We start from the raw sequence: 22,046 nt of genomic DNA on the forward strand, positions 1-22,046 counted from the left end.
AGAGCTCCGAGACAGGATTGTGTCCAGAAACAGATCTGGGGAAAGATACCAAACAATTATGCAGCATTGAAGGTCTCCAAGATCACAGTGGCCTCCATCATTATTAAATGGAAGAAGTTTGGAACCACCAAGATTCTTCCTAGAGCTGGCTGCTCAGCCAAACTGAGAAATTGAGGGAGAAGGGCCTTGGTCAGGGAGGTGACCAAGAACCCAATGGTCACTCTGACAGAGTTCCAGAGTTCCTCTGTGGAGATGGGAGAACCTTCCAGAAGAACAACCATCTCTGCAGCACTCCACCAATCAGGCCTTTATGGTAGAGTGGCCAGACGGAAGCCACTCCTCAGTAAAAGGCACATGACAGCCCGCTTGGAGTTTTCCAAAAGACACCTAAAGACTCTCAGACCATGAGAAACAAGATTCTCTGGTCTGATGAAACCAAGATTGAACTCTTTGGCCTGAATGCCAAGCGTCACGTCTGGAGGAAACCTGGCACCATCCCTACGGTAAAGCATGGTGCTGGCAGCATCATGATGTGGGGATGTTTTTCAATGGCAGTGACTGGGAGACTAGTCAGAATCAAGGTAAAACATTTACGGAGCAAAGTACAGAAAAGATCCTTGATGAAAACCTGCTCCAGAGTGCTCAGGACCTCAGACTGGGGTGAAGGTTCACCTTCCAACAGGACAATGACCGTAAGTACACAGCCAAGACAATGCAGGAGTGGCTTCGGGACAAGTCTCTGAATGTCCTTGAGTGGCCCAGCCAGAGCCCGGACTTGAACCCGATCAAACATCTCTGGAGAGACCTGGAAATAGCTGTGCAGCGACTCTCCCCATCCAACCTGACAGAGCTTGAGGATCTGCAGAGAAGAATAGGAGAAACTCCCCAAATACAGGTATGCCAAGCTTGTAGCGTCATACCCAAGAAGACTTGAGGCTGTAATCACTGCCAAAGGTGCTTCAACAAAGTACTGAGTAAAAGGGTCTGAATACTTATGCAAATGTTAAATAGCTTTTTTTTTTACATTTGCAAACATTTCTAAAAACCTGGTTTTGCTTTCTCATTATGGGGTATTGTACATAGATTGATGAGGGAAAAAACTATTTCATCCATTTTAGAATAAGACTGTAATGTAACAAAATCTGGAAAACTCAAAGGGGTCTGAATTCATTCCGAATGAATTTTCCCAATGACGCTATAGTGTATTTGTAGTGATATTGGTATTGTTAATAGGAAGCTATAGTGTATTTGTGGTGATATGTGGTACTGTTAATAGGAAGCTATAGTGTATTTGTGGTGATATTGGTACTGTTAATAGGAAGCTATAGTGTATTTGTGGTGATATTGGTACTGTTAATAGGAAGCTATAGTGTATTTGTGGTGATATGTGGTACTGTTAATAGGAAGCTATAGTGTATTTGTGGTGATATTGGTACTGTTAATAGGAAGCTATAGTGTATTTGTTGTGATATTGGTACTGTTAATAGGAAGCTATAGTGTATTTGTGGTGATATTGGTACTGTTAATAGGAAGCTATAGTGTATTTGTGGTGATATTGGTACTGTTAATAGGAAGCTATAGTGTATTTGTGGTGATATTGGTACTGTTAATAGGAAGCTATAGTGTATTTGTGGTGATATGTGGTACTGTTAATAGGAAGCTATAGTGTATTTGTGGTGATATGTGGTACTGTTAATAGGAAGCTATAGTGTATTTGTGGTGATATTGGTACTGTTAATAGGAAGCTATAGTGTATTTGTGGTGATATTGGTACTGTTAATGGGAAGCTATAGTGTATTTGTGGTGATATTGGTACTGTTAATAGGAAGCTATAGTGTATTTGTGGTGATATTGGTACTGTTAATGGGAAGCTATAGTGTATTTGTGGTGATATTGGTACTGTTAATAGGAAGCTATAGTGTATTTGTAGTGATATTGGTACTGTTAATAGGAAGCTATAGTGTATTTGTGGTGATATTGGTACTGTTAATAGGAAGCTATAGTGTATTTGTGGTGATATGTGGTACTGTTAATAGGAAGCTATAGTGTATTTGTGGTGATATTGGTACTGTTAATAGGAAGCTATAGTGTATTTGTGGTGATATTGGTACTGTTAATGGGAAGCTATAGTGTATTTGTGGTGATATTGGTACTGTTAATAGGAAGCTATAGTGTATTTGTGGTGATATTGGTACTGTTAATAGGAAGCTATAGTGTATTTGTGGTGATATTGGTACTGTTAATGGGAAGCTATAGTGTATTTGTGGTGATATTGGTACTGTTAATAGGAAGCTATAGTGTATTTGTGGTGATATTGGTACTGTTAATAGGAAGCTATAGTGTATTTGTGGTGATATGTGGTACTGTTAATAGGAAGCTATAGTGTATTTGTGGTGATATGTGGTACTGTTAATAGGAAGCTATAGTGTATTTGTGGTGATATTGGTACTGTTAATAGGAAGCTATAGTGTATTTGTGGTGATATTGGTACTGTTAATAGGAAGCTATAGTGTATTTGTGGTGATATTGGTACTGTTAATGGGAAGCTATAGTGTATTTGTGGTGATATTGGTACTGTTAATAGGAAGCTATAGTGTATTTGTAGTGATATTGGTACTGTTAATAGGAAGCTATAGTGTATTTGTGGTGATATTGGTACTGTTAATAGGAAGCTATAGTGTATTTGTGGTGATATTGGTACTGTTAATAGGAAGCTATAGTGTATTTGTAGTGATATTGGTACTGTTAATGGGAAGCTATAGTGTATTTGTGGTGATATTGGTACTGTTAATAGGAAGCTATAGTGTATTTGTGGTGATATGTGGTTGTCTTATCTAGCTACCTCAAAATGACACTCCAGTCCCCTTTTCATCTCAAATAACACCTCATTGACAGTCAAAAGCTAGATTTTCTTGTGTTTTATATATATTTACACGCTATGAGGTTTGGAATAATACATTGAAATTGTGAAAATATGATAATGCCCTTTTAGTGTAACAGCTGTTTGAAAAGAACACCTGATAGACCAATAATAAATAGAGTGCCAAACCTCTCTGCCAATAACAGCTGGTTTTCAGTTTTCCCCTCCCCACTCAGACCACTCCCAGACAGTCCGAGCAAAATCCTCGGTTGGAAATAGCTTTTTGCTAAGAAGCTATTTTTCTTTCTTTTTTACTATTTTAATTGACAACAATCACAGTAAGGTACTTAATTGTTACCCAGTAATGATTTGAAATTCAGATAAAAATGGCAGCATTGGCACATCTCAATAGGTTGTCCAGGTAAATCATGACATCACAAGTGGATCTTTCCTCTTTTGTTGTCTATGGCTCTTCTAGTTCCTCAGGCAAGGGGGGAAGGCTGATGACATCACAAATTCCCATCAGACCAACTCCTTGAACGCCATACTCCATGAAGTTTGCATTTTTGCCTAAAAGACACTATTTTGCTCAAAACATATATTATTTTTCTTACCTTTTACTGTATTTATACTTGGGATACAGTAAAAGTTCAAAAATCCCTGGAGGACATCTTTAAAGTGAATGATTATTGATAACAGTGTCTGGCAAATGACTAAATGGTGATGAATTTACAGTGTAGGTGCATATAACTTATTTATTACACCGACACATTTAAAATAGGACCAACCAGTTGTACAGTTGATACCTGATTCAAAAGCTGTAGAAAAAGCTACCCCTCAACAGATAGCCAAGTCTCTTTTCCTGATAAAACAATGGAAAAAAGACAAGTACTCCATAGGGGGTAAGAATACAGTAACCCTACGGTCAGAGTCTGAAAAATACATGATTTTTCTGGGCCAGGGTTCTAAAAGTAAAGGTTCAGTTCTGGAACAGAACATTGGATCACAGAGCATCACGCTGGACTACAAACTCACAGGCTAAACATTCTCTTGGCAACTGCTAAGTACTGAATGGTTACTGAGAGAGAAAGAGAGAGCAGGGATGTAGAAAGAGACAGAGAGAGAGACAGAGAGAGAGGTCCAATATTTCCGGGATGGGGGATCAGGTGATGTCAGAGTTAGACGGAGAGTCGGCCTGGTCCTCTTACCTGCTCTGTCAGCAATGTTCCTATCAGACGAAGTGGATGCTAAGCTACATGACTGTTTAGCTAGCATAGACTAGAATATTTTCCGGGATTCATCTGATAACATTGAGGAGTTTACCACATCAGTCACCGGCTTCATTAAAAAGTGCATCGACGACGTCATTCCCACAGTGACCGTACATACATACCCCAACCAGGAGCAATGGATTAAAGGCAACATCCACACTGAGCTAAAGGCTAGAGCTGCCGCTTTCAAGGAGCGGGACACTAATCTAGACGATTATAAGAGAAATCTTGCTACGACCTCCGACGAGCCATTAAACATGCAAAGCATCAATACAGGACTAAGATCGAATCCTACTACTCGATGGGTGCAAAGGGAATGCGAGCTGCCCAGCAATGCAAGACTACCAGACAGGCTAAATATCTTCTATGCTCGCTTTGAGGCAAGCAACACTGAACCATGTATGAGAGCACCAGCTGCTCTGGACGACTGTGTGATCTTGCTATACGTAGCCGATGTGAGTAAGACCTTTAAACAGTTTAACATTCACCAGGACGGAATAGTATGCGCTGACCAGCTGGAAAGTGTCTTCACTGACATTTTCAACCTATCCCTGACCCGGTCTGTAATACCAACTAGTAATACAAACTTGTATTTTTACTTAAGTACTTTACACCACTGCACACACACACACACTCATACACACACACACTTTCAAATTCACTACATATGCTGTTGCTGCTCAGTTTATTATCTATCCTGGTGCCAGTCACTTTACCCCTACCTGCACATACTGTAACTACCACAATTACCTCATACCCTACCTGCACATACTGTAACTACCACAATTAACTCGTACCCCTACCTGCACATACTGTAACTACCACAATTAACTCGTACCCCTACCTGCACATACTGTAACTACCACAATTAACTCGTACCCCTACCTGCACATACTGTAACTACCACAATTAACTCGTACCCCTACCTGCACATACTGTAACTACCACAATTACCTCGTACCCCTACCTGCACATACTGTAACTACCACAATTACTCCTACCCCTACCTGCACATACTGAAACTACCACAATTACCTCGTACCCCTACCTGCACATACTGTAACTACCACAATTACCTCATACCCCTACCTGCACATACTGAAACTACCACAATTACCTCATACCCCTACCTGCACATACTGAAACTACCACAATTACCTCGTACCCCTACCTGCACATACTGTAACTACCACAATTACCTCGTACCCCTACCTGCACATACTGTAACTACCACAATTACCTCATACCCCTACCTGCACATACTGTAACTACCACAATTAACTCGTTTCCCTACCTGCACATACTGTAACTACCACAATTAACTCGTCCCCCTACCTGCACCTACTCTAACTACCACAATTACCTCGTACCCCTACCTGCACATACTGTAACTACCACAATTACCTCATACCCCTACCTGCACATACTGTAACTACCACAATTACCTCCTACCCCTACCTGCACATACTGTAACTACCACAATTACCTCATACCCCTACCTGCACATACTGAAACTACCACAATTACCTCATACCCTACCTGCACATACTGTAACTACCACAATTAACTCGTACCCCTACCTGCACATACTGTAACTACCACAATTAACTCGTACCCCTACCTGCACATACTGTAACTACCACAATTAACTCGTACCCCTACCTGCACCTACTCTAACTACCACAATTACCTCGTACCCCTACCTGCACATACTGTAACTACCACAATTACCTCCTCTCCCTACCTGCACATACTGTAACTACCACAATTACCTCGTACCCCTACCTGCACATACTGTAACTACCACAATTACCTCCTCTCCCTACCTGCACATACTGTAACTACCACAATTACCTCGTACCCCTAACCCTGCAAAACCTGGATATAACCATGTTATTTTTTTACTATTCATAATTCAATGTGTATTCATCCCTCAAGTCACTATTTACATTTTTTATTTATTTATCTTTAACTCTGCATTGTTGGAAAAGGACACGTAAGTAAGCATTTCACTGTCAGCCTACACGTGTTATTTACAAAGCATGTGACAAATACAATTTGATTGGATTCAGACTGCCTAGTACTACTCTTCTCTCTCGCTCTCTCTCTCTCACTCTCTCTCTCTCTCTCTCTCTCTCTCTGTCTCTCTCTCTCATCCCTCTCCCTCTTTGTCTCTCTCTCTCCCTCCCCCTCCCTCTCGCTCCCTCCCTCCCCCTCCCTCTCTCCCTCTAACCCTCCCTCTCCGCCTCTCTCTGTGTATACAGTTCTACAAAGGCCTAACATCATAAAACATTCAGTTCATCCATTTAAAATGAGAAATTTCCTCCAATCAATAATGACACGACTGTTTGATCACTGTCTTCAACTGTTACAAGTTTAATACTGTAATCAAAGACATCTTTTCAACCTCTTGTGCTCACTGGACTATCCACTAATCCAGATCTTTTAGCTCCAAGTCAAGTTTAAGTGCTGTCTCGGCAGGCTACAAAACGACTGAGATAATATCAAGCAGTTTGAAAGCCCTTTCCCTCAAGCAAAGTATATTGTAACTAACCTGTAATAACAAAATGACAATATGGCATTAATTTACACACATAATATACAAGATCTTGAAAAGGTTATTCAATTTTTTTTCAAGAGAAACAACCAACAAAACTCTAAGCCAAATATGTCAATGCACTGGTAACACAATAACAACACTGAAAAGAAAACGACAACGTACAGCACAAAAACATCATTCTACAAGAGAACGTTTGACACTTTTGTGAAAACTTGACTTGGACAGCGCGAGATAACAACAACATTAGTGACTGGTAAATGGTTGTTGACTCTGTTGGGTCTGGCTCTAGCAAGAATAATCTGTTACACTAGACTAAACCAATGATGTACAGTATATAAACCCTAGATGACTGCCAAGGGGCATTGTATTGAAGCCACCATGCAGCCATCTTGGTACTCCTCCATTGTAAAAAAAAGAAAAGAAAGTTAAATTAATGTCTACGTTCATTTTTGCACATGTGTTCTTTACGAATACCATAATGCATAGTGTTCAATTATATTATGTGAGATAAACAATAAAACAATTCAATAATATAGAAAAACATTTCCTTAGGGTATATTTTTTCAGAGTGTACTAATGTTACTGTCCCCACTACAAAGAAATACTTAAATACATGTAATTTTGTCCTAGAAAATATTTTTTGTGAAATATTGTAGAATTCTGTTCTCACTGTAGGTAGCCTAGTGGTTAAGAGCATTTGGCCAGTAACCAAAAGGTTGCTGGTTTGAATCCTCGAGCTGACTTGATGAAAAATATGTCAATGTGCCCTTGAGCAAGGCACTTAACCCTAATTGCGCCTGTAAGTGGCTCTGGATAAGAGCATCTGCTAAATGACTCAAATGTAAATGCATGGAGCACTGCTCCAACTGGGGAGTGCCAATATGGCCAACCAGTGGATTCAAAGCCTCTCAATGATCAATACTAGCATCAGCAATCCAGGGTTTATATATATCATTGGACTAAACCCTAGAACCAAGTTGCCAACTGGGCACACACTGGTTCAATCAATGATGTTTCCACAAATTACGTTGAACCAACGTAGAATAGAAGTTGTATTGATGTCTGTGCTCAGTGAGTGGTGAAACACTGCTAGTCACTGTTTGCAGAAGTCCCAAATGGAACCCTATTCCCTATATAGTGTTCTACTTTTGACAAGAGCCCTATGCTTCGTGGTTAAAAGTAGTGTACTATATAATGAATAGGGTTCCATTTGGGACACCTCCCTAGTTTCTGAGTGGCTCCCCGAGAGGCGCAGCGGTCTAAGGCTCCGTATCTCAGTGCTAGAGGCGTCACTACAGACACTGGTACGATTCCAGGCTGTATCACAACCAGCCGTTACATTACTAGTCTGTTCTAGGCTAAAACGATGGCCAGTTGTTTCGCATACGCAAACTGTCAATTCCACATGCTACAAAAATATCCTATACCTATCTATCTATATAGGCAGCCACAATCAATACATCAATTTTGATAGAAAGATAGCCCGAACAGAGCATTCGTGTCAATTGTACATTAAAATAACAATCAGTGTACATAGGCGAAACAGAACGTGTCAATCAAACGATAATCGGTTTCGGATTATGCTTGTTTGAGTTCATTGCATGATGAATCTGTAACCAAATGTATACATTTTCTCAAGGATACACTCGAAGTGCTACTCCTCCATGGCCATGATACATCCACGCTTACTAATGCATGACGACCATAACAACGTGCTATTCCCCTGTTGTTGCTGCTGCTAACGTTAGCTCACTTTTCCCCCGTCCGTTACAAATGACAAGCAATGCGCGATTTAACTCACCAATGTAGCTTCTCTTTATTATTTTAGTAGATTTTTTTCTCTCCGTATTTTTTTCTACCCTGTCTGGATTTCATATCCACGGGTCCATAACAGCGGATGCACAGCCGCCCAGATTTGGCTGATGATGGGAGAAACAGGGACGGAGGGATGGATGGAGAGGAAAGGAGGAGGAGGGAGCCTTTGATGTAAGGATATCTGGGTCTCCAACTCTTGCCCAGTCTGTGTGTTGTTACGTTACCAAGGCAGCGTCGACTCTTCAGCCCTGTAGTGCGAGCTGCAGCAGATTCCAGACCTGTTAGTGCGCATGCGCTTCACCGAAAAACGGCGAGACTTAGACCGACTGACTACACGTTATAATAACCTCGATCGAAATAAGCAAGATGTTTTACGCGCTCCCTGTCTCTCTCGCTGTTTTGTTTTACTGTACCGTGATGAGGAATGGGCTAAATATGTGTGTGTTCTTCCGTAGGTTTATTTAGGAGGAATGTAGAGCAAGCCGCATGCACACGCTTCACTGTGGTGTAGGGTTGAAGACAGCAGCCTTTATATACGCCTCTATAAGCTTCAGCATCAGCTTGGTGCTATAGGTCGTTGTTCCTTTCTTTACTTATCAACATAGGCGTACTACTGCCACATATTTGCAACATACCGGTAGTCTGGACTGTAAAGGGTTGGAAATGGAACGACGCTGCTCTCTCCTGGCTCCGACAGCGAAGTGCTGCTGACATTTACGTCTCAGTTCCAAGGCTATTGTCACGCTGATACTGAGTCAAAGCACTAATAACTTATTCTATAGGAAAACCCAGACTGACTGTTGTTGTGTGACGCATTGGAGCTAACTGTGTTGTAACAGTTGTTTTCTTCCAGACATACCGCGCGCCTGTCCGTCGCTGTCCGTGGTGCTGAAATCACTCATTCGCACATTACATACTGAGCACAGACAATCACAAAGGAGGCGACAATCAACCAATCAATCAATCAATCAGTAAGGGGGTGCTCAAAAAAAAGGCATAACAAAAAAATGCATAACATACCAACTGCCTCTGTAGCCAAAATGTCACAATGTATATGGCTATTTATTTTGTACAACCACAGCCATCATCACACATTGTAAGCAAGCTAATGCTAGTGGCTGCTAATATAAATGATGTAAATAGTTAGATGTGCTGTTGAAACAAACTATTTCTTACTTGATTTAAGTTGGTTCTGCTGCTGACATCTACCTGTTGCTAAGAAGCAGTATAAGTATTTATCCTTGGAACAGTGAAAGACATATGACAGACCCACCTACCAGTATTCAAGTCTCCCAGCCCAGCGCCCGCAGCCAGAGAAGGAGGAGGGGTGGGGGAATTCTGTGGAATTCTGAGATTCAACAGATTGTAAAATTAGCTAGTTTGATATGCAATTTGTTACATTTAAAATTAAAACAAAGAATGAAAAGATAATCAAAATAACATTTAAAAGTAAATAATACAATTACTCCAATCCACCGAGCTGCGAGGGCACTATTTCATAGGAGGGCAAAAGGGCAGGTGCTTGGGCACTGGTTGAGCCCTATCTGTGCACGTTCCTGTCTAGAACCATAATTGAACACATGTTTGAAGCCACAAACAGTTATTTATGCTCAGATCTTCTGAGCGTCTTTGCGTCGCTGTCCATGCATGGTGCGGAAATCAGTCAAGCGCAGAATACATAGGCTTACATTCAACACATAGCCGACAATCAATCAAACAATACGTTAAAAGGGAGGCTTTCACTCAATAACGAGGCAAACAACTTTATAATAGCATACATATGGTCTATAACTATGATTTAATTTAACCCTATTCTCAACCCGGCTGGTAGAGCAGCCGGTCGGGCAGCCGGTGAGACAATGGATTTAGAAGTGGATATGAAGAAAAAAATCATCTTCAGTTGAATTTGATTGGTCAACTCCCCCAGGCCTCCTGCATGAATTAACATAATTTGATCCTTTTGGGTTGCTGTAGTTCAGTGTTGTGGCACTCTAACTTTGCCCACTTAGACGGCTGTAAGAAAACTAGTCAGCAAAGATATGGGATAAAAGGCAGGAATTCCTTTTGTGAGGGGTTGATACTGCCTCATTCCTGTTAGGAGAGACCTTGAAGAGTAGGAATATGAACATAATTTGTTGAAAAGGCTAAAAAGCAGTCCTTTTAAAAATAATGTGCTCAACCAGGCAGTTGATATGTCAGTAAAAGGGATGGTGCACTAAAAAAAGGGTACATTTATTTTTTGATAAAAATACTTATTTTACTGAAAAATATAATTGAATTGTTGACAACACACCATATTAGGCAACATTAATTGGTTAAACTACATTTCATGACCCATTGGGGTCAATTAATCAATATTCAGATCTAAGGTGGTCTATAAAATAATACCCATAATAGTAATAAAAAACTGCAATTTGTCATATATTGTCTAAAAATATATTCTGAACATGTGGGAAACATGGTGGAAGAACCTGGATCACTTAAAATGTAAGAGAACCACTTTCAGGGACATTGCACTATACACCACCTGAAAACCCATTCATTTCAATGTAATTGAATATTCATATTTGGACATCCAAATTACCATATGTAAACATTTGACAAACTAGCAGTCCTCAGAATATCCCTCCCTCCCTCCCTCCCTCCCTCCCTCCCTCCCTCCCTCCCTCCCTCCCTCCCCTCCCTCCCTCCCTCCCTCCCTCCCTCCCCTCCCTCCATCCCATCCATCCATCAAGCTGAAGGGAGACTTTGTGCACACATTAGAATGATATTTTAATAATAAATAAATAGCAGCATCACACAGAAATGAAATAAAAAACATTGTCGTGTGGATGACTAAAATAGTAAAAACATGAGAAGTGTCATTGACGCATATTCACAAGTAAATGGTATAAAAAAATGGCGATTGATTTGATTGTAACGTAAGGGGTTGACACATAAAAGATCTCTAACTCTGGCCCGGGGCATTATGCTGGTTTCATAACAAGTGGTAAACTCTGAAAACACTACTTGTAAACTGGGAGCAACCGGTTGTGTGCGTTCACATGCTTTTAACTAGTTAAGAACGCCAATTGGCTAATAGCAAACAAGCTGAATCAACCATAAACTAAAAGTACAGCCATCATGCTCGTGAACAAATTAGAATGTTCAAAAAACATACGAAGAGATTTTTTTTATTTGTTAAAATAAATGATGCTTTGTTGCTGCATTTAGCTGCTGAAAATGCTGTTATCAAGGTCATTTCCTTAGTAGGTGACATCAGAGGTCAGAATGTGGGAGAAGTCAGAGCTCAGGGATGATGGACGAGTTTCCCACTAGTAATTACCAGTTAGAGGGCCGTTCAAGTGGATTTGAAAAGTTTTCCACTAGTAATTACCAGTTAGAGGGCCGTTCAAGTGGATTTGAAAAGTTTCCCACTAGTAATTACCAGTTAGAGGGCCGTTCAAGTGGATTTGAAAAGTTTCCCACTAGTAATTACCAGTTAGAGGGCCGTTCAAGTGGATTTGAAAAGTTTCCCACTAGTAATTACCAGTTAGAGGGCCGTTCAAGTGGATTTGAAAAGTTTCCCACTAGTAATTACCAGTTAGAGGGCCGTTCAAGTGGATTTGAAAAGTTTCCCACTAGTAATTACCAGTTAGAGGGCCGTTCAAGTGGATTTGAAAAGTTTCCCACTAGTAATTACCAGTTAGAGGGCCGTTCAAGTGGATTTGAAAAGTTTCCCACTAGTAATTACCAGTTAGAGGGCCGTTCAAGTGGATTTGTCCCAGTCGTATGCCCTTAGTTATGAATTTGAGAGATTTCATGAACGCAGCATTAGTTTGGCAACGCTGAGAAGAGAAAGCTCAAGCTCTAATGCCCTGGACCAGAGCTCTATCCTACACACACGGTTACAGCTAACATATACAGCTTAAAATACATCGTTAAAGCAAACTGGTTTCGCAAACTGATTTCGGATCAAACCAAAACCTATTCTTTCAGTTTTTTCGGCGTCCCCTTCTCTCTGCACTCCTCTTTATTAGTTTTAGTTTCATTTTTTTGTTCAACTTCATGTCAAAGGTGGCAATGGGCCTGTAGTCCTATTGCCCTCTGTATTTTGTCTGGAAAAAGATCCAACATTCCTAGTGATCGGTTAGGCCTACTGTTCCATCTTCCTTACTTAGGAGCTAGACAGGGTGCGTCTCAAATGGCACCCTATTCCCTACATGGGGCACTACTTTTATCAGAGCCCTATGGTCCCTGGTGAAAAGTAGTGCACTACATAGGGAATAGGGTGCCGCTTGAGACATAACCAACGTGTGTTAAAACATTTTTGGACCTGTGTGTGACCTGTGTAGAGGGGTCAGAGGTTGTCATAGGTAGTACATTCAGTCAGGTGCTCTGGTGTTTTGGTTGTGGTTGTGGCAGTGTTGAGTATGAGTTGTAGGGATAACTTTCAGGGTCTATGTGGGTTATATAGGCCCATAGGGTTACTAATACAATGCAGATTTGATTATGGTGAGGTTTGTTCTATGACAGGGTTATAGCCTATGCTTATGGTTGAGTTATGGTCACAGCTACAAATGTAGGATCTTAATTTGAGCCAGTTTGATAGAGCAGGAAAGTAATACTGCAGCAACAGCAAATGTGAATTATTATGTGGATTATAGTTAATGGACATTTTTTTGTAAGAGTTAATAATATTTTTGTTAGGGCAAATCAAATCTGGACATTTTAAAGTGGACATTACAAACTTTAGAAGCATTTTATAAACCTTGAATACACAACAAGTTAGCATTTCCTGCCGAGCAGGAAAGTTATCAGCAACAAAAGAGTGCACAAATTAAGATGCTACATCTGTATGGTTGTACAAATGGCAGAGTTGTGGTTATGTTCTGGTCAAGATATGAACTTAATAGGGCCTGGAGTTAGGCTGGCTGTGTGGGACAAAAACAATCCTTCTGAGACCTGTATTCATAAAGCGTCTCAGAGTATGAGTGCTGACCATCCTTAGCTGGGCTGGGTTTGATCCGTCTTCTCAAGGGACTGCCTGCCGTGTCAATCAGTATGAGGTAATACATTATGATGTGTGAGAGAGATCCATTGTACTGAGACCAGTGTTTCCAACCCCTTCATCCACCCTCATGTAAGAATTAAAATAAGTAACTACTAACCTCAGATCTAGGATCAGGTTACCCAACTGCCAATAATTTGACCCTGTATCAGTGGTCAGGGCCATTGACTTCTACCTACATGGTCTATTCATTTGAATGAGGTGGATCTTGGTGCTATCCCCTGTCTCACCACAAGGTGGTACTGTTACTGTCATTGGGGCTATAGTTCAGTTTTGTTCAGTTTCCTTTCTCCAGTCACCATTACTAGTCTCCCTAGTAACCATTATATACTTGTTTTTATACACACTGGCAAAAGCTCAATTCAGACCTGTTGTATTGTTATGTCATGTCCATCGTGCTGAACTGTTACTAAGATCCATTACACAATAAGTTAGACTGCATTTGACTATGGCAGCGTCCGACATGGAACCCTATTCCCTATGTAGTGGATCAAACGTAGTTCACTGTGTAGGGAATAGGGTGCCATTCGGCACATAGACTATGAAGTCTCGAGTTTCTCTCTGTTCAGCCTTGAATCATGTCCTCATCTCCTTCTCCTCCTTCTCCTCCTTCTTCTCCCCCTCCTTCTCCTCCTTCTCCTCCTTCTTCTCCCCCTCCTTCTCCTTCTCCTCCTCCTTCTCCTTTTCCTTCTCCTCCTTCTTCTCCTTCTCCTCCTCCATCTCCTTCTCCATCTCCATCTCCTTCTCCTCCTCCTTCTCCTTCTCCTCCTCCTTCTCCTTTTCCTCCTCCTCCTTCATCTCCTTCTCCTCCTCCATCTCCTTCTCCATCTCCATCTCCTTCTCCTCCTCCTTCTCCTTCTCCTTCTCCTCCTCCTCCTCCTTCTCCTCCTCATCCTCCTCCTCCTTCTTCTCCTCCTCCTTCTTCTCCTCCTCCTTCTCCTCCTCCTTCTTCTCCTTTTCCTCCTCCTCCTTCATCTCCTTCTCCTCCTCCTCCATCTCCTTCTCCATCTCCTTCTCCTCCTCCTTCTCCTCCTTCTTCTCCTCCTCCTTCTTCTCCTCCTCCTTCTTCTTCTCCTTCTCCTTCTGTGGGGTTCTAGATTGTACAAGTCCATGACACCCAGGTCAAGGGTTAAGAGTCAAGATAAGTCCTTCCATGACACATTCTTCCAGAAGTGTCCAAACCACCCACTGTGGCTGTGTCTCAAATGTGACCCTATTCCCCATGTAGTGAATGGTACCCAACACATCAAACAGAGCCCTACAGAGAGGTGCCTGAATAGGGAGTTTTGTTCAAGGTAGTGTACTACACAGTGAATAGGGTGTTATTTGACACATGCTCACTACAGTCCTTCCCTCCCTCGCATTACTTCACGTCCGTCCGTCCATCATCAGCCAATGGCGTGATCCAATTATCCAATCAACCAATCAGACGCTGCTGGTGCGCTCCAAGTGGGCGTGGCAGAAGCTGTCGACAGATAGCTTCAGCTCCGACATTCTGGGTTCCAATTCCGACATCATCCCGGGGCATTCCATATCCATCCTCATCCCGTCATCTGTAGGATCGTCAGGCTCCACCCCTCTGATCATCCCGTTACCGTCGGCCCCGCCCCCTCCACCACCATTCCGACAGTTGCTATTCCGGTCCACACTTCCCTTCTTCCCATTCCCTCCATGATGTCCAAATATGGGCGTGACCGCATGAGACGGACACTGAATGGTGGGAACGGCTAGAGATTTACTACTAACCCCTGCCATCGGCCCTGTGTTATACTGACAGCGTATATAGCTGGAAAAGGCCCTTCTGTATGTCTTGTTAAACAACGTATAGACCAATGGGTTGACTCCAGAGGAGATGTATCCCACCCACACAAACACGTTGAGGAGCTCAGCCAATAAAGGCTCGTTGCAGGAACCCTGACAGAGGACGTAAGTGACATTGGTGATGAAGAAGGGGCACCACATGATCAGAAACAGGAAGAACACGATCCCCAGCACCTACAACACAGAACAGAGAACATAGACCACACTAGAACAGAGTAGATTGGAGAACAGAGACCACACCAGAACAGAGGAGATTAGAGAACAAGGTCCTCAGAACCTAGAACAGGGTAGAGTAGATCAGAGTGGTGTATGAGAGGCGATGGAATGCAGTAGGACAGAATGGAAAGGAATGAACCGGAAGAGAAGAGACATTAAGAGGAGAAGCTGCTAGATGTCTACAGTCGATCCTCACCTTGGAGGCCCGCCTCTCATTCTTGATCGCCTGCATCATCCCCCGCCTCCCGTGACTGTCCCGTGCATCACGCCCTGCCGGAGAGCTCAGCTGGGACGCCACCCCCGAACTCGGAATCATACTGATGCTCTCCGAGGGAGAACTGCTTAAGAGGCCGGTCTGCCGGTCAGGCTCCGCCCCTTTCAGGCAGCTCAGACTTCCTTGTCTGCTAGGAGGAGGAGCCTCAATGTTTATGGGCAGGACTAGGAAATTTGGAGGCGGGGACTGGTGGTTTGAGGGAGTGGCCTGAGGCTCCAGTGGCTGCTGGGAGGAAGTTTTCCTCTCGTAGAGGAAGACGGTCTCCTGGCGCTGGAGGACCTGGGGGGGAAGACACGATGTGATGTCATGATGGACCACTGACAGACATACCATTATTAGTCAAATAATAATAATTCTCTGCAACAACTAAAGATGGACCAGCCTGTCTGCCCTATGACCTGTTGTTTCTGACAAATACATGGACCAGCCTGTCTGCCCTATGACCTGTTGTTTCTGACAAATACATGGACCAGTACATGGCTAGTTAATCAAAACACAGACTCCATTGCGGTTGTCACCAACAAAGTGGGCCTGTGTTATATTTCCTGTCTGACAGACCTGTATAGTAAGGCACAAGAAAACTAATATGATGACCAATGGGATTCAATCAGAGGCTGGAGGAATACATTGGCTAGCCAATCAAATGACAGAACATCAAATAACTAGCCAATCAAAACCCTCTCTGACCTGTATGGTGAGGCAGTAGGACACAACCATGATGACCAATGGGATGAAGAAAGCCACGAAGGAGCCAACCAGCATGAAGCGCTCCTCGTTCAGAACACAGCTGCCGTTGACAAACACCTTGTCTTTGTTGTGAAGGCCGATCACCGGGATAGGCATGGACACACCTATAGGAGAGATGGATGAAAACAGAGAGGAAGTGATTAGAGAGGCAGGAACACCTTGTCCTTGTTGTGAATGTCAGTCACCGGGATAGGCATGGACACACCTAGAATAGAGGGAGAGGGAGAGAGAGAGAAAGAAAGAGAAGGAGAGAGAGAGAGGGATGAGAATATAAGTAGTTATTAGAGAAGGGGTAGGATTAGAGAGGGAGGGAAGGAAGGAGGGATGAAGACCTTGTTGTGAAGACCAATGACCGGCATGGGGATGGACACTCGTAGGAGAAGAGAGAGACAGAGAGAGAGAAGGAGCGAGATAGAGAGATGTGAGTAGGAGAGAAAGAGAGAGGGATGACAGAAGGAGAGAGAGATAGAGATGATAGAGGTACAAGAGAAGGAGAGAGAGAGAGAGAGAGAGACAGAGACAGAGAAGGAGAGAGAGAGATGGATGAGTCATTGTTATGGAGGACTATTGGAGTGAGAAAAAAGGGAGGCAATGAGAGAGGCTGGGGGAAGAGAGAGATTAACATTTCGTCCTTGTTGGGGAGGCTAACGATCCCACAGAACAAAAGAGAGGGATGAGAGAAGGAGAGAACAAAAGGAGGGAAGGAGGGAGAGGGGAGAGAGACAGATGTACATTGTGGAGGCTAATGACTGGGAAATGCATGGACACAATATGGAGAGAGCCAGAGACAGAAAGAGAAGGAGAGAAAAAGAGAGTGATGGAGGGAGGAGGATGATGAAGTGTTTGTCCTTGTTGTGCAGCCCAAATAGCCATCAATAAATCTAGAGAAAAGGACAAGAGAAGAATATAGAGAGGGGAGTAGAGAAAAAAGGGAGAGAGGGGGAGGGGAAAACAGAAAGAAAAGAGAGAGAGAGAGAGAGAGAGAGAGAGAGAGAGGTACGTAGCAGAGGAGGCTGGTGGGAGGAGCTATAGGAGGACGGGCTCATTCTAAGGACTGGTACCATTCAATTGATTCCATTCCAGGCATTACAATGAGCCCGTCCTCCTATATCTCCTCCCACCAGCCTCCTCTGGTACGCCGTGAGAGAGAGAGACCGGTCAACAGACAGACAGAGATAGGGAATAGATTACTTCATTTTCTCTAATCTCTTATCTAAATAATCTCTAATTAATCTTTCATCTGATCGGATCCTCTGATTGTTCTGAAACCACAACCTGACCTGTTACCTTGTTATCTGCCTACACACACACACACACACACACACACACCACACACACACACACACACACACACACACACACACACACACACACACACACACACACACACACACACACACACACACACTGGACACACACACACACCGCTGGACACACACCCACATACACACACACACTGGACACACCCACACACACAAACATACACTGGACACACACCCACAACCTGACCTGTCACCCTCTTACCTGGCAGTCTCCCAGACCTATTCACATTACTTATCTGTGAGAGTGAGAGAGCGAAAGGAGAAAATCCCCTATCTATTGGGAGAAAAACCCTTTATGTAACATTAGCAGCAAAGTGCATAGCTTCATGCCCACCCGTAGGTACAGCCAGTGGAACGACCAATCAGACCAATAACATAAGAACCTATGTCTATATCATGATAGAATTATTACTGTATTGTCACTGAGTATTGTTTTTCTTGTTATTATCTAGTCCTCATGGATTTGGTTCGTCACTTTTGTTAATTGTTTATTTCACTTGCTTTGGCAATGTAAACATATAAAGCCCCTTTGAATTGAATTGAATTGAGTGAAAGGGAATGAGATTCACCTGTAAAAGAGTCCCCTAAGCAAGCTGGTACTCTGTTGACAAACACAATCAGACCCCACAGAGCCCCAGGACAGCAACACAATCAGACCCCACAGAGCCCCAGGACAGCAACACAATCAGACCCCACAGAGCCCCAGGACAGCAACACAATCAGACCCCACAGAGCCCCAGGACAGCAACACAATCAGACCCCACAGAGCCCCAGGACAGCAACATAATCAGACCCCACAGAGCCCCAGGACAGCAACACAATCAGACCCCACAGAGCCCCAGGACAGCAACACAATCAGACCCCACAGAGCCCCAGGACAGCAACACAATCAGACCCCACAGAGCCCCAGGACAGCAACACAATCAGACCCCACAGAGCCCCAGGACAGCAACACAATCAGACCCCACAGAGCCCCAGGACAGCAACACAATCAGACCCCACAGAGCCCCAGGACAGCAACACAATCAGACCCCACAGAGCTCCAGGACAGAAACACAATCAGACCCCACAGAGCCCCAGGACAGAAACACAATCAGACCCCACAGAGCCCCAGGACAGCAACACAATCAGACCCCACAGAGCCCCAGGACAGCAACACAATCAGACCCCACAGAGCCCCAGGACAGCAACACAAACAGACACAAACAAATCATGAGAAAACTAAAATAAGGTGATTACTTGACACATTGGAAAGAATTAACAAGAACACTGAGCAAACTAGAATGCTATTTGACCCTAAACAGAGAGTACACAGTGGCAGAATACCTGACCACTGTGACTGACCCAAACTTAAGGAAAGCTTTGACTATGTACAGACTCAGTGAGCATAGCCTTGCTATTGAGAAAGGCCGCTGTAGGCAGACCTGGCTCTCAAGAGAAGACAGGCTATGTGCACACTGCCCACAAAATGAGGTGGAAACTGAGCTGAACTTCCTAACCTCCTGCCAAATGTATGACCATATTAGAGACACATATTTCCCTCAGATTACACAGATCCACAAAGAATTAGAAAACAAATCAGGCATTGATAAACTCCCATATCTGTTAGGAGAAATACCACAGTGTGCCATCACAGCAGACAGATGTGTGTCCCGTTACCATGAGAAAGAGGCTACCAGTGGAGCACAAACAACATTGTAAATACCACCAATATTTATCTGTTTATTTATCTCCCCTTTCAAACTTCAACTATGTGCACATTGTTACAACACTGTACATAGCCAATAATATAACATTTGAAATGTACATTATTTTGAAACTATTGTGAGTGTAATGTTTACTGTTCATTTTTTATTGTTTATTTCCCTTATGTTTCTTGTCTACCTCACTTGCTTTGGCAATGTTAACATATGTTTCCCATGCCAATAAAGCCCCTTGAATTGAATTGAATTGATTGAGAGATAGAGAGTGAGTGAGAAAGATGGAAAGAGAGAGTGGAGGAGGTATAAACAGCTAAACATCCAGTAGGACTAGATGAGTGGGCTGAAAAAGATAGAGAGGTAGAGAGAGAGAGAGAGAGAGATAGATAGAGAGAGATAGACACAGAGATAGAGATAGATAGAGAGAGAGAGACACAGAGATAGAGAGAGAGATCGAGAGAGAGATAGAGAGAGATAGAGATACATAGAAATAGAGCGAGATAGAGAGAGCTAGATAGAGAGAGAGAGATAGATAGAGAAAGATAGATATAGAGAGAGATAGAGAGAGAGAGATAGATAGAGAGAGATAGAGATATACATGGAGATAGATAGAAATAGAGAGAGATAGAGATAGAGATACATAGAAATAGAGATAGATAGAGATAGAGAGAGATAGAGACAGAGAGAGATAGATAGATAGAGAGAGAGAGATAGATAGCGAGAGATAGAGAGAGACAGAGATAGATAGAGAGAGATAGATAGAGATAGAGATTGAGAGAGAGAGATAGATAGAGAGAAGATAGAGATAGAGAGAGACAGAGATAGATAGATAGAGATAGAGAGAGATAGTTAGCGAGAGATATAGGTAGAGATAGAGAGATAGATAGCGAGAGAGATAGATAGAGATAGAGATTGAGAGAGATAGAGAGAGAGAGATAGATAGCAAGATATAGAGATAGATAGATAGAGATAGAGAGAGATAGAGAGAGACAGAGATAGATAGAGATAGAGATTGAGAGAGATAGAGATAGCGATAGGTCATGAGCTCCTGGATAATTGTAGATAAACTTGGATTGTTTTGCATACTACTCTACATCAAAACCTTCATCCAAATCAAAATTACAAACATAAAACGTTGATTATCTGGAAGGATTCTTACTACCAAGGACTATCAACAAAAAACTTATAGGAAACCAAAACCAGTAGAAGAAACACAGCAAAAACCTGGAAATACTGTACCATCCAACACAAAACTGAGTGAGTAATGTTCAGTCTGAAGCTACTTAACAAAAAGTAAAATATAACAATCTAAGTAATTGTGTAAAATAAACCTAAGTAAATAAGGCTACTAAGTTACCAAGCTGCTAGGACAGGACAGACCTGGCAGCAACTTCAATTAGCACTGAAGTGAGATGTGTGAAAACCCTTGAGCAGAACAATGGCAGCAGAGAATCACAGTCTCCCCCACCCCTGCACCATGGCTTCCCTCTGTGCAGAGGTCATCACATTACAGTCTCCCCCACCCGCTGCACCATGGCTTCCCTCTGCGCAGAGGTCATCACATTACAGTCTCCCCCACCCCGTGCACCATGGCTTCCCTCTGTGCAGAGGTCATCACATTACAGTCTCCCCCACCCGCTGCACCATGGCTTCCCTCTGCGCAGAGGTCATCACATTACAGTCTCCCCCACCCCGTGCACCATGGCTTCCCTCTGTGCAGAGGTCATCACATTACAGTCTCCCCCACCCCGTGCACCATGGCTTCCCTCTGTGCAGAGGTCATCACATTACAGTAACCCTTAAACATAACACTGCACGGAATAAGTACAAACAATAAGCTCCTCAAGGACAATCATGAGACACAATTTGCTGGCTGCTACAAAGAGCATGACCCAGTGCTATATTAACCAGACCATCCCCTGGTACAGTGCTATATTAACCAGACCATCCCCTGGTACAGTGCTATATTAACCAGACCATCCCCTGGCACAGTGCTATATTAACCAGACCATCCCCTGGCATGGCACAGTGCTATATTAACCAGACCATCCCCTGGCATGACACAGTGCTATATTAACCAGACCATCCCCTGGCACAGTGCTATATTAACCAGACCATCCTCTAGCACAGTGCTATATTAACCAGACCATCCCCTGGTACAGTGCTATATTAACCAGACCATCCCCTGGCATGGCACAGTGCTATATTAACCAGACCATCCCCTGGCATGACACAGTGCTATATCAACCAGACCATCCCCTGGCATGGCACAGTGCTATATTAACCAGACCATCCCCTGGCATGACACAGTGCTATATTAACCAGACCATCCCCTGGCATGACACAGTGCTATATTAACCAGACCATCCCCTGGCATGACACAGTGCTATATTAACCAGACCATCCCCTG

General features: G+C 43.0%; 2 protein-coding genes across 2 annotated transcripts in view; both read right to left on the minus strand.

The window, feature by feature from the left end:
- LOC106591173 (actin-binding protein WASF3) overlaps window positions 1-9,167 on the minus strand; it is a 146,248-nt gene extending 137,081 nt beyond the window's left edge. The window contains exon 1 of the mRNA XM_082965294.1: window positions 8,493-9,167. The gene's annotated coding sequence lies outside the window, so the exon portion shown is untranslated. The remainder of the gene's footprint in view (window positions 1-8,492) is intronic.
- Window positions 9,168-14,583: 5,416 nt separating this feature from the next.
- LOC106578039 (5-hydroxytryptamine receptor 2C) overlaps window positions 14,584-22,046 on the minus strand; it is a 256,500-nt gene continuing 249,037 nt past the window's right edge. Inside the window, exons 6-8 of the mRNA XM_045701585.2 lie at window positions 16,555-16,718; window positions 15,790-16,146; window positions 14,584-15,551 (exon numbers count right to left, since the gene is read on the minus strand). Of these exons, the coding sequence (XP_045557541.2) occupies window positions 14,982-15,551; window positions 15,790-16,146; window positions 16,555-16,718 (1,091 nt within the window). The 3' untranslated portion in view covers window positions 14,584-14,981. The remainder of the gene's footprint in view (window positions 15,552-15,789; window positions 16,147-16,554; window positions 16,719-22,046) is intronic.

This window comes from Salmo salar, chromosome 18 (genome assembly GCF_965601325.2).
Source record: "Salmo salar chromosome 18, fSalSal1, whole genome shotgun sequence".
In the NCBI taxonomy this organism is placed as follows: domain Eukaryota; kingdom Metazoa; phylum Chordata; class Actinopteri; order Salmoniformes; family Salmonidae; genus Salmo; species Salmo salar.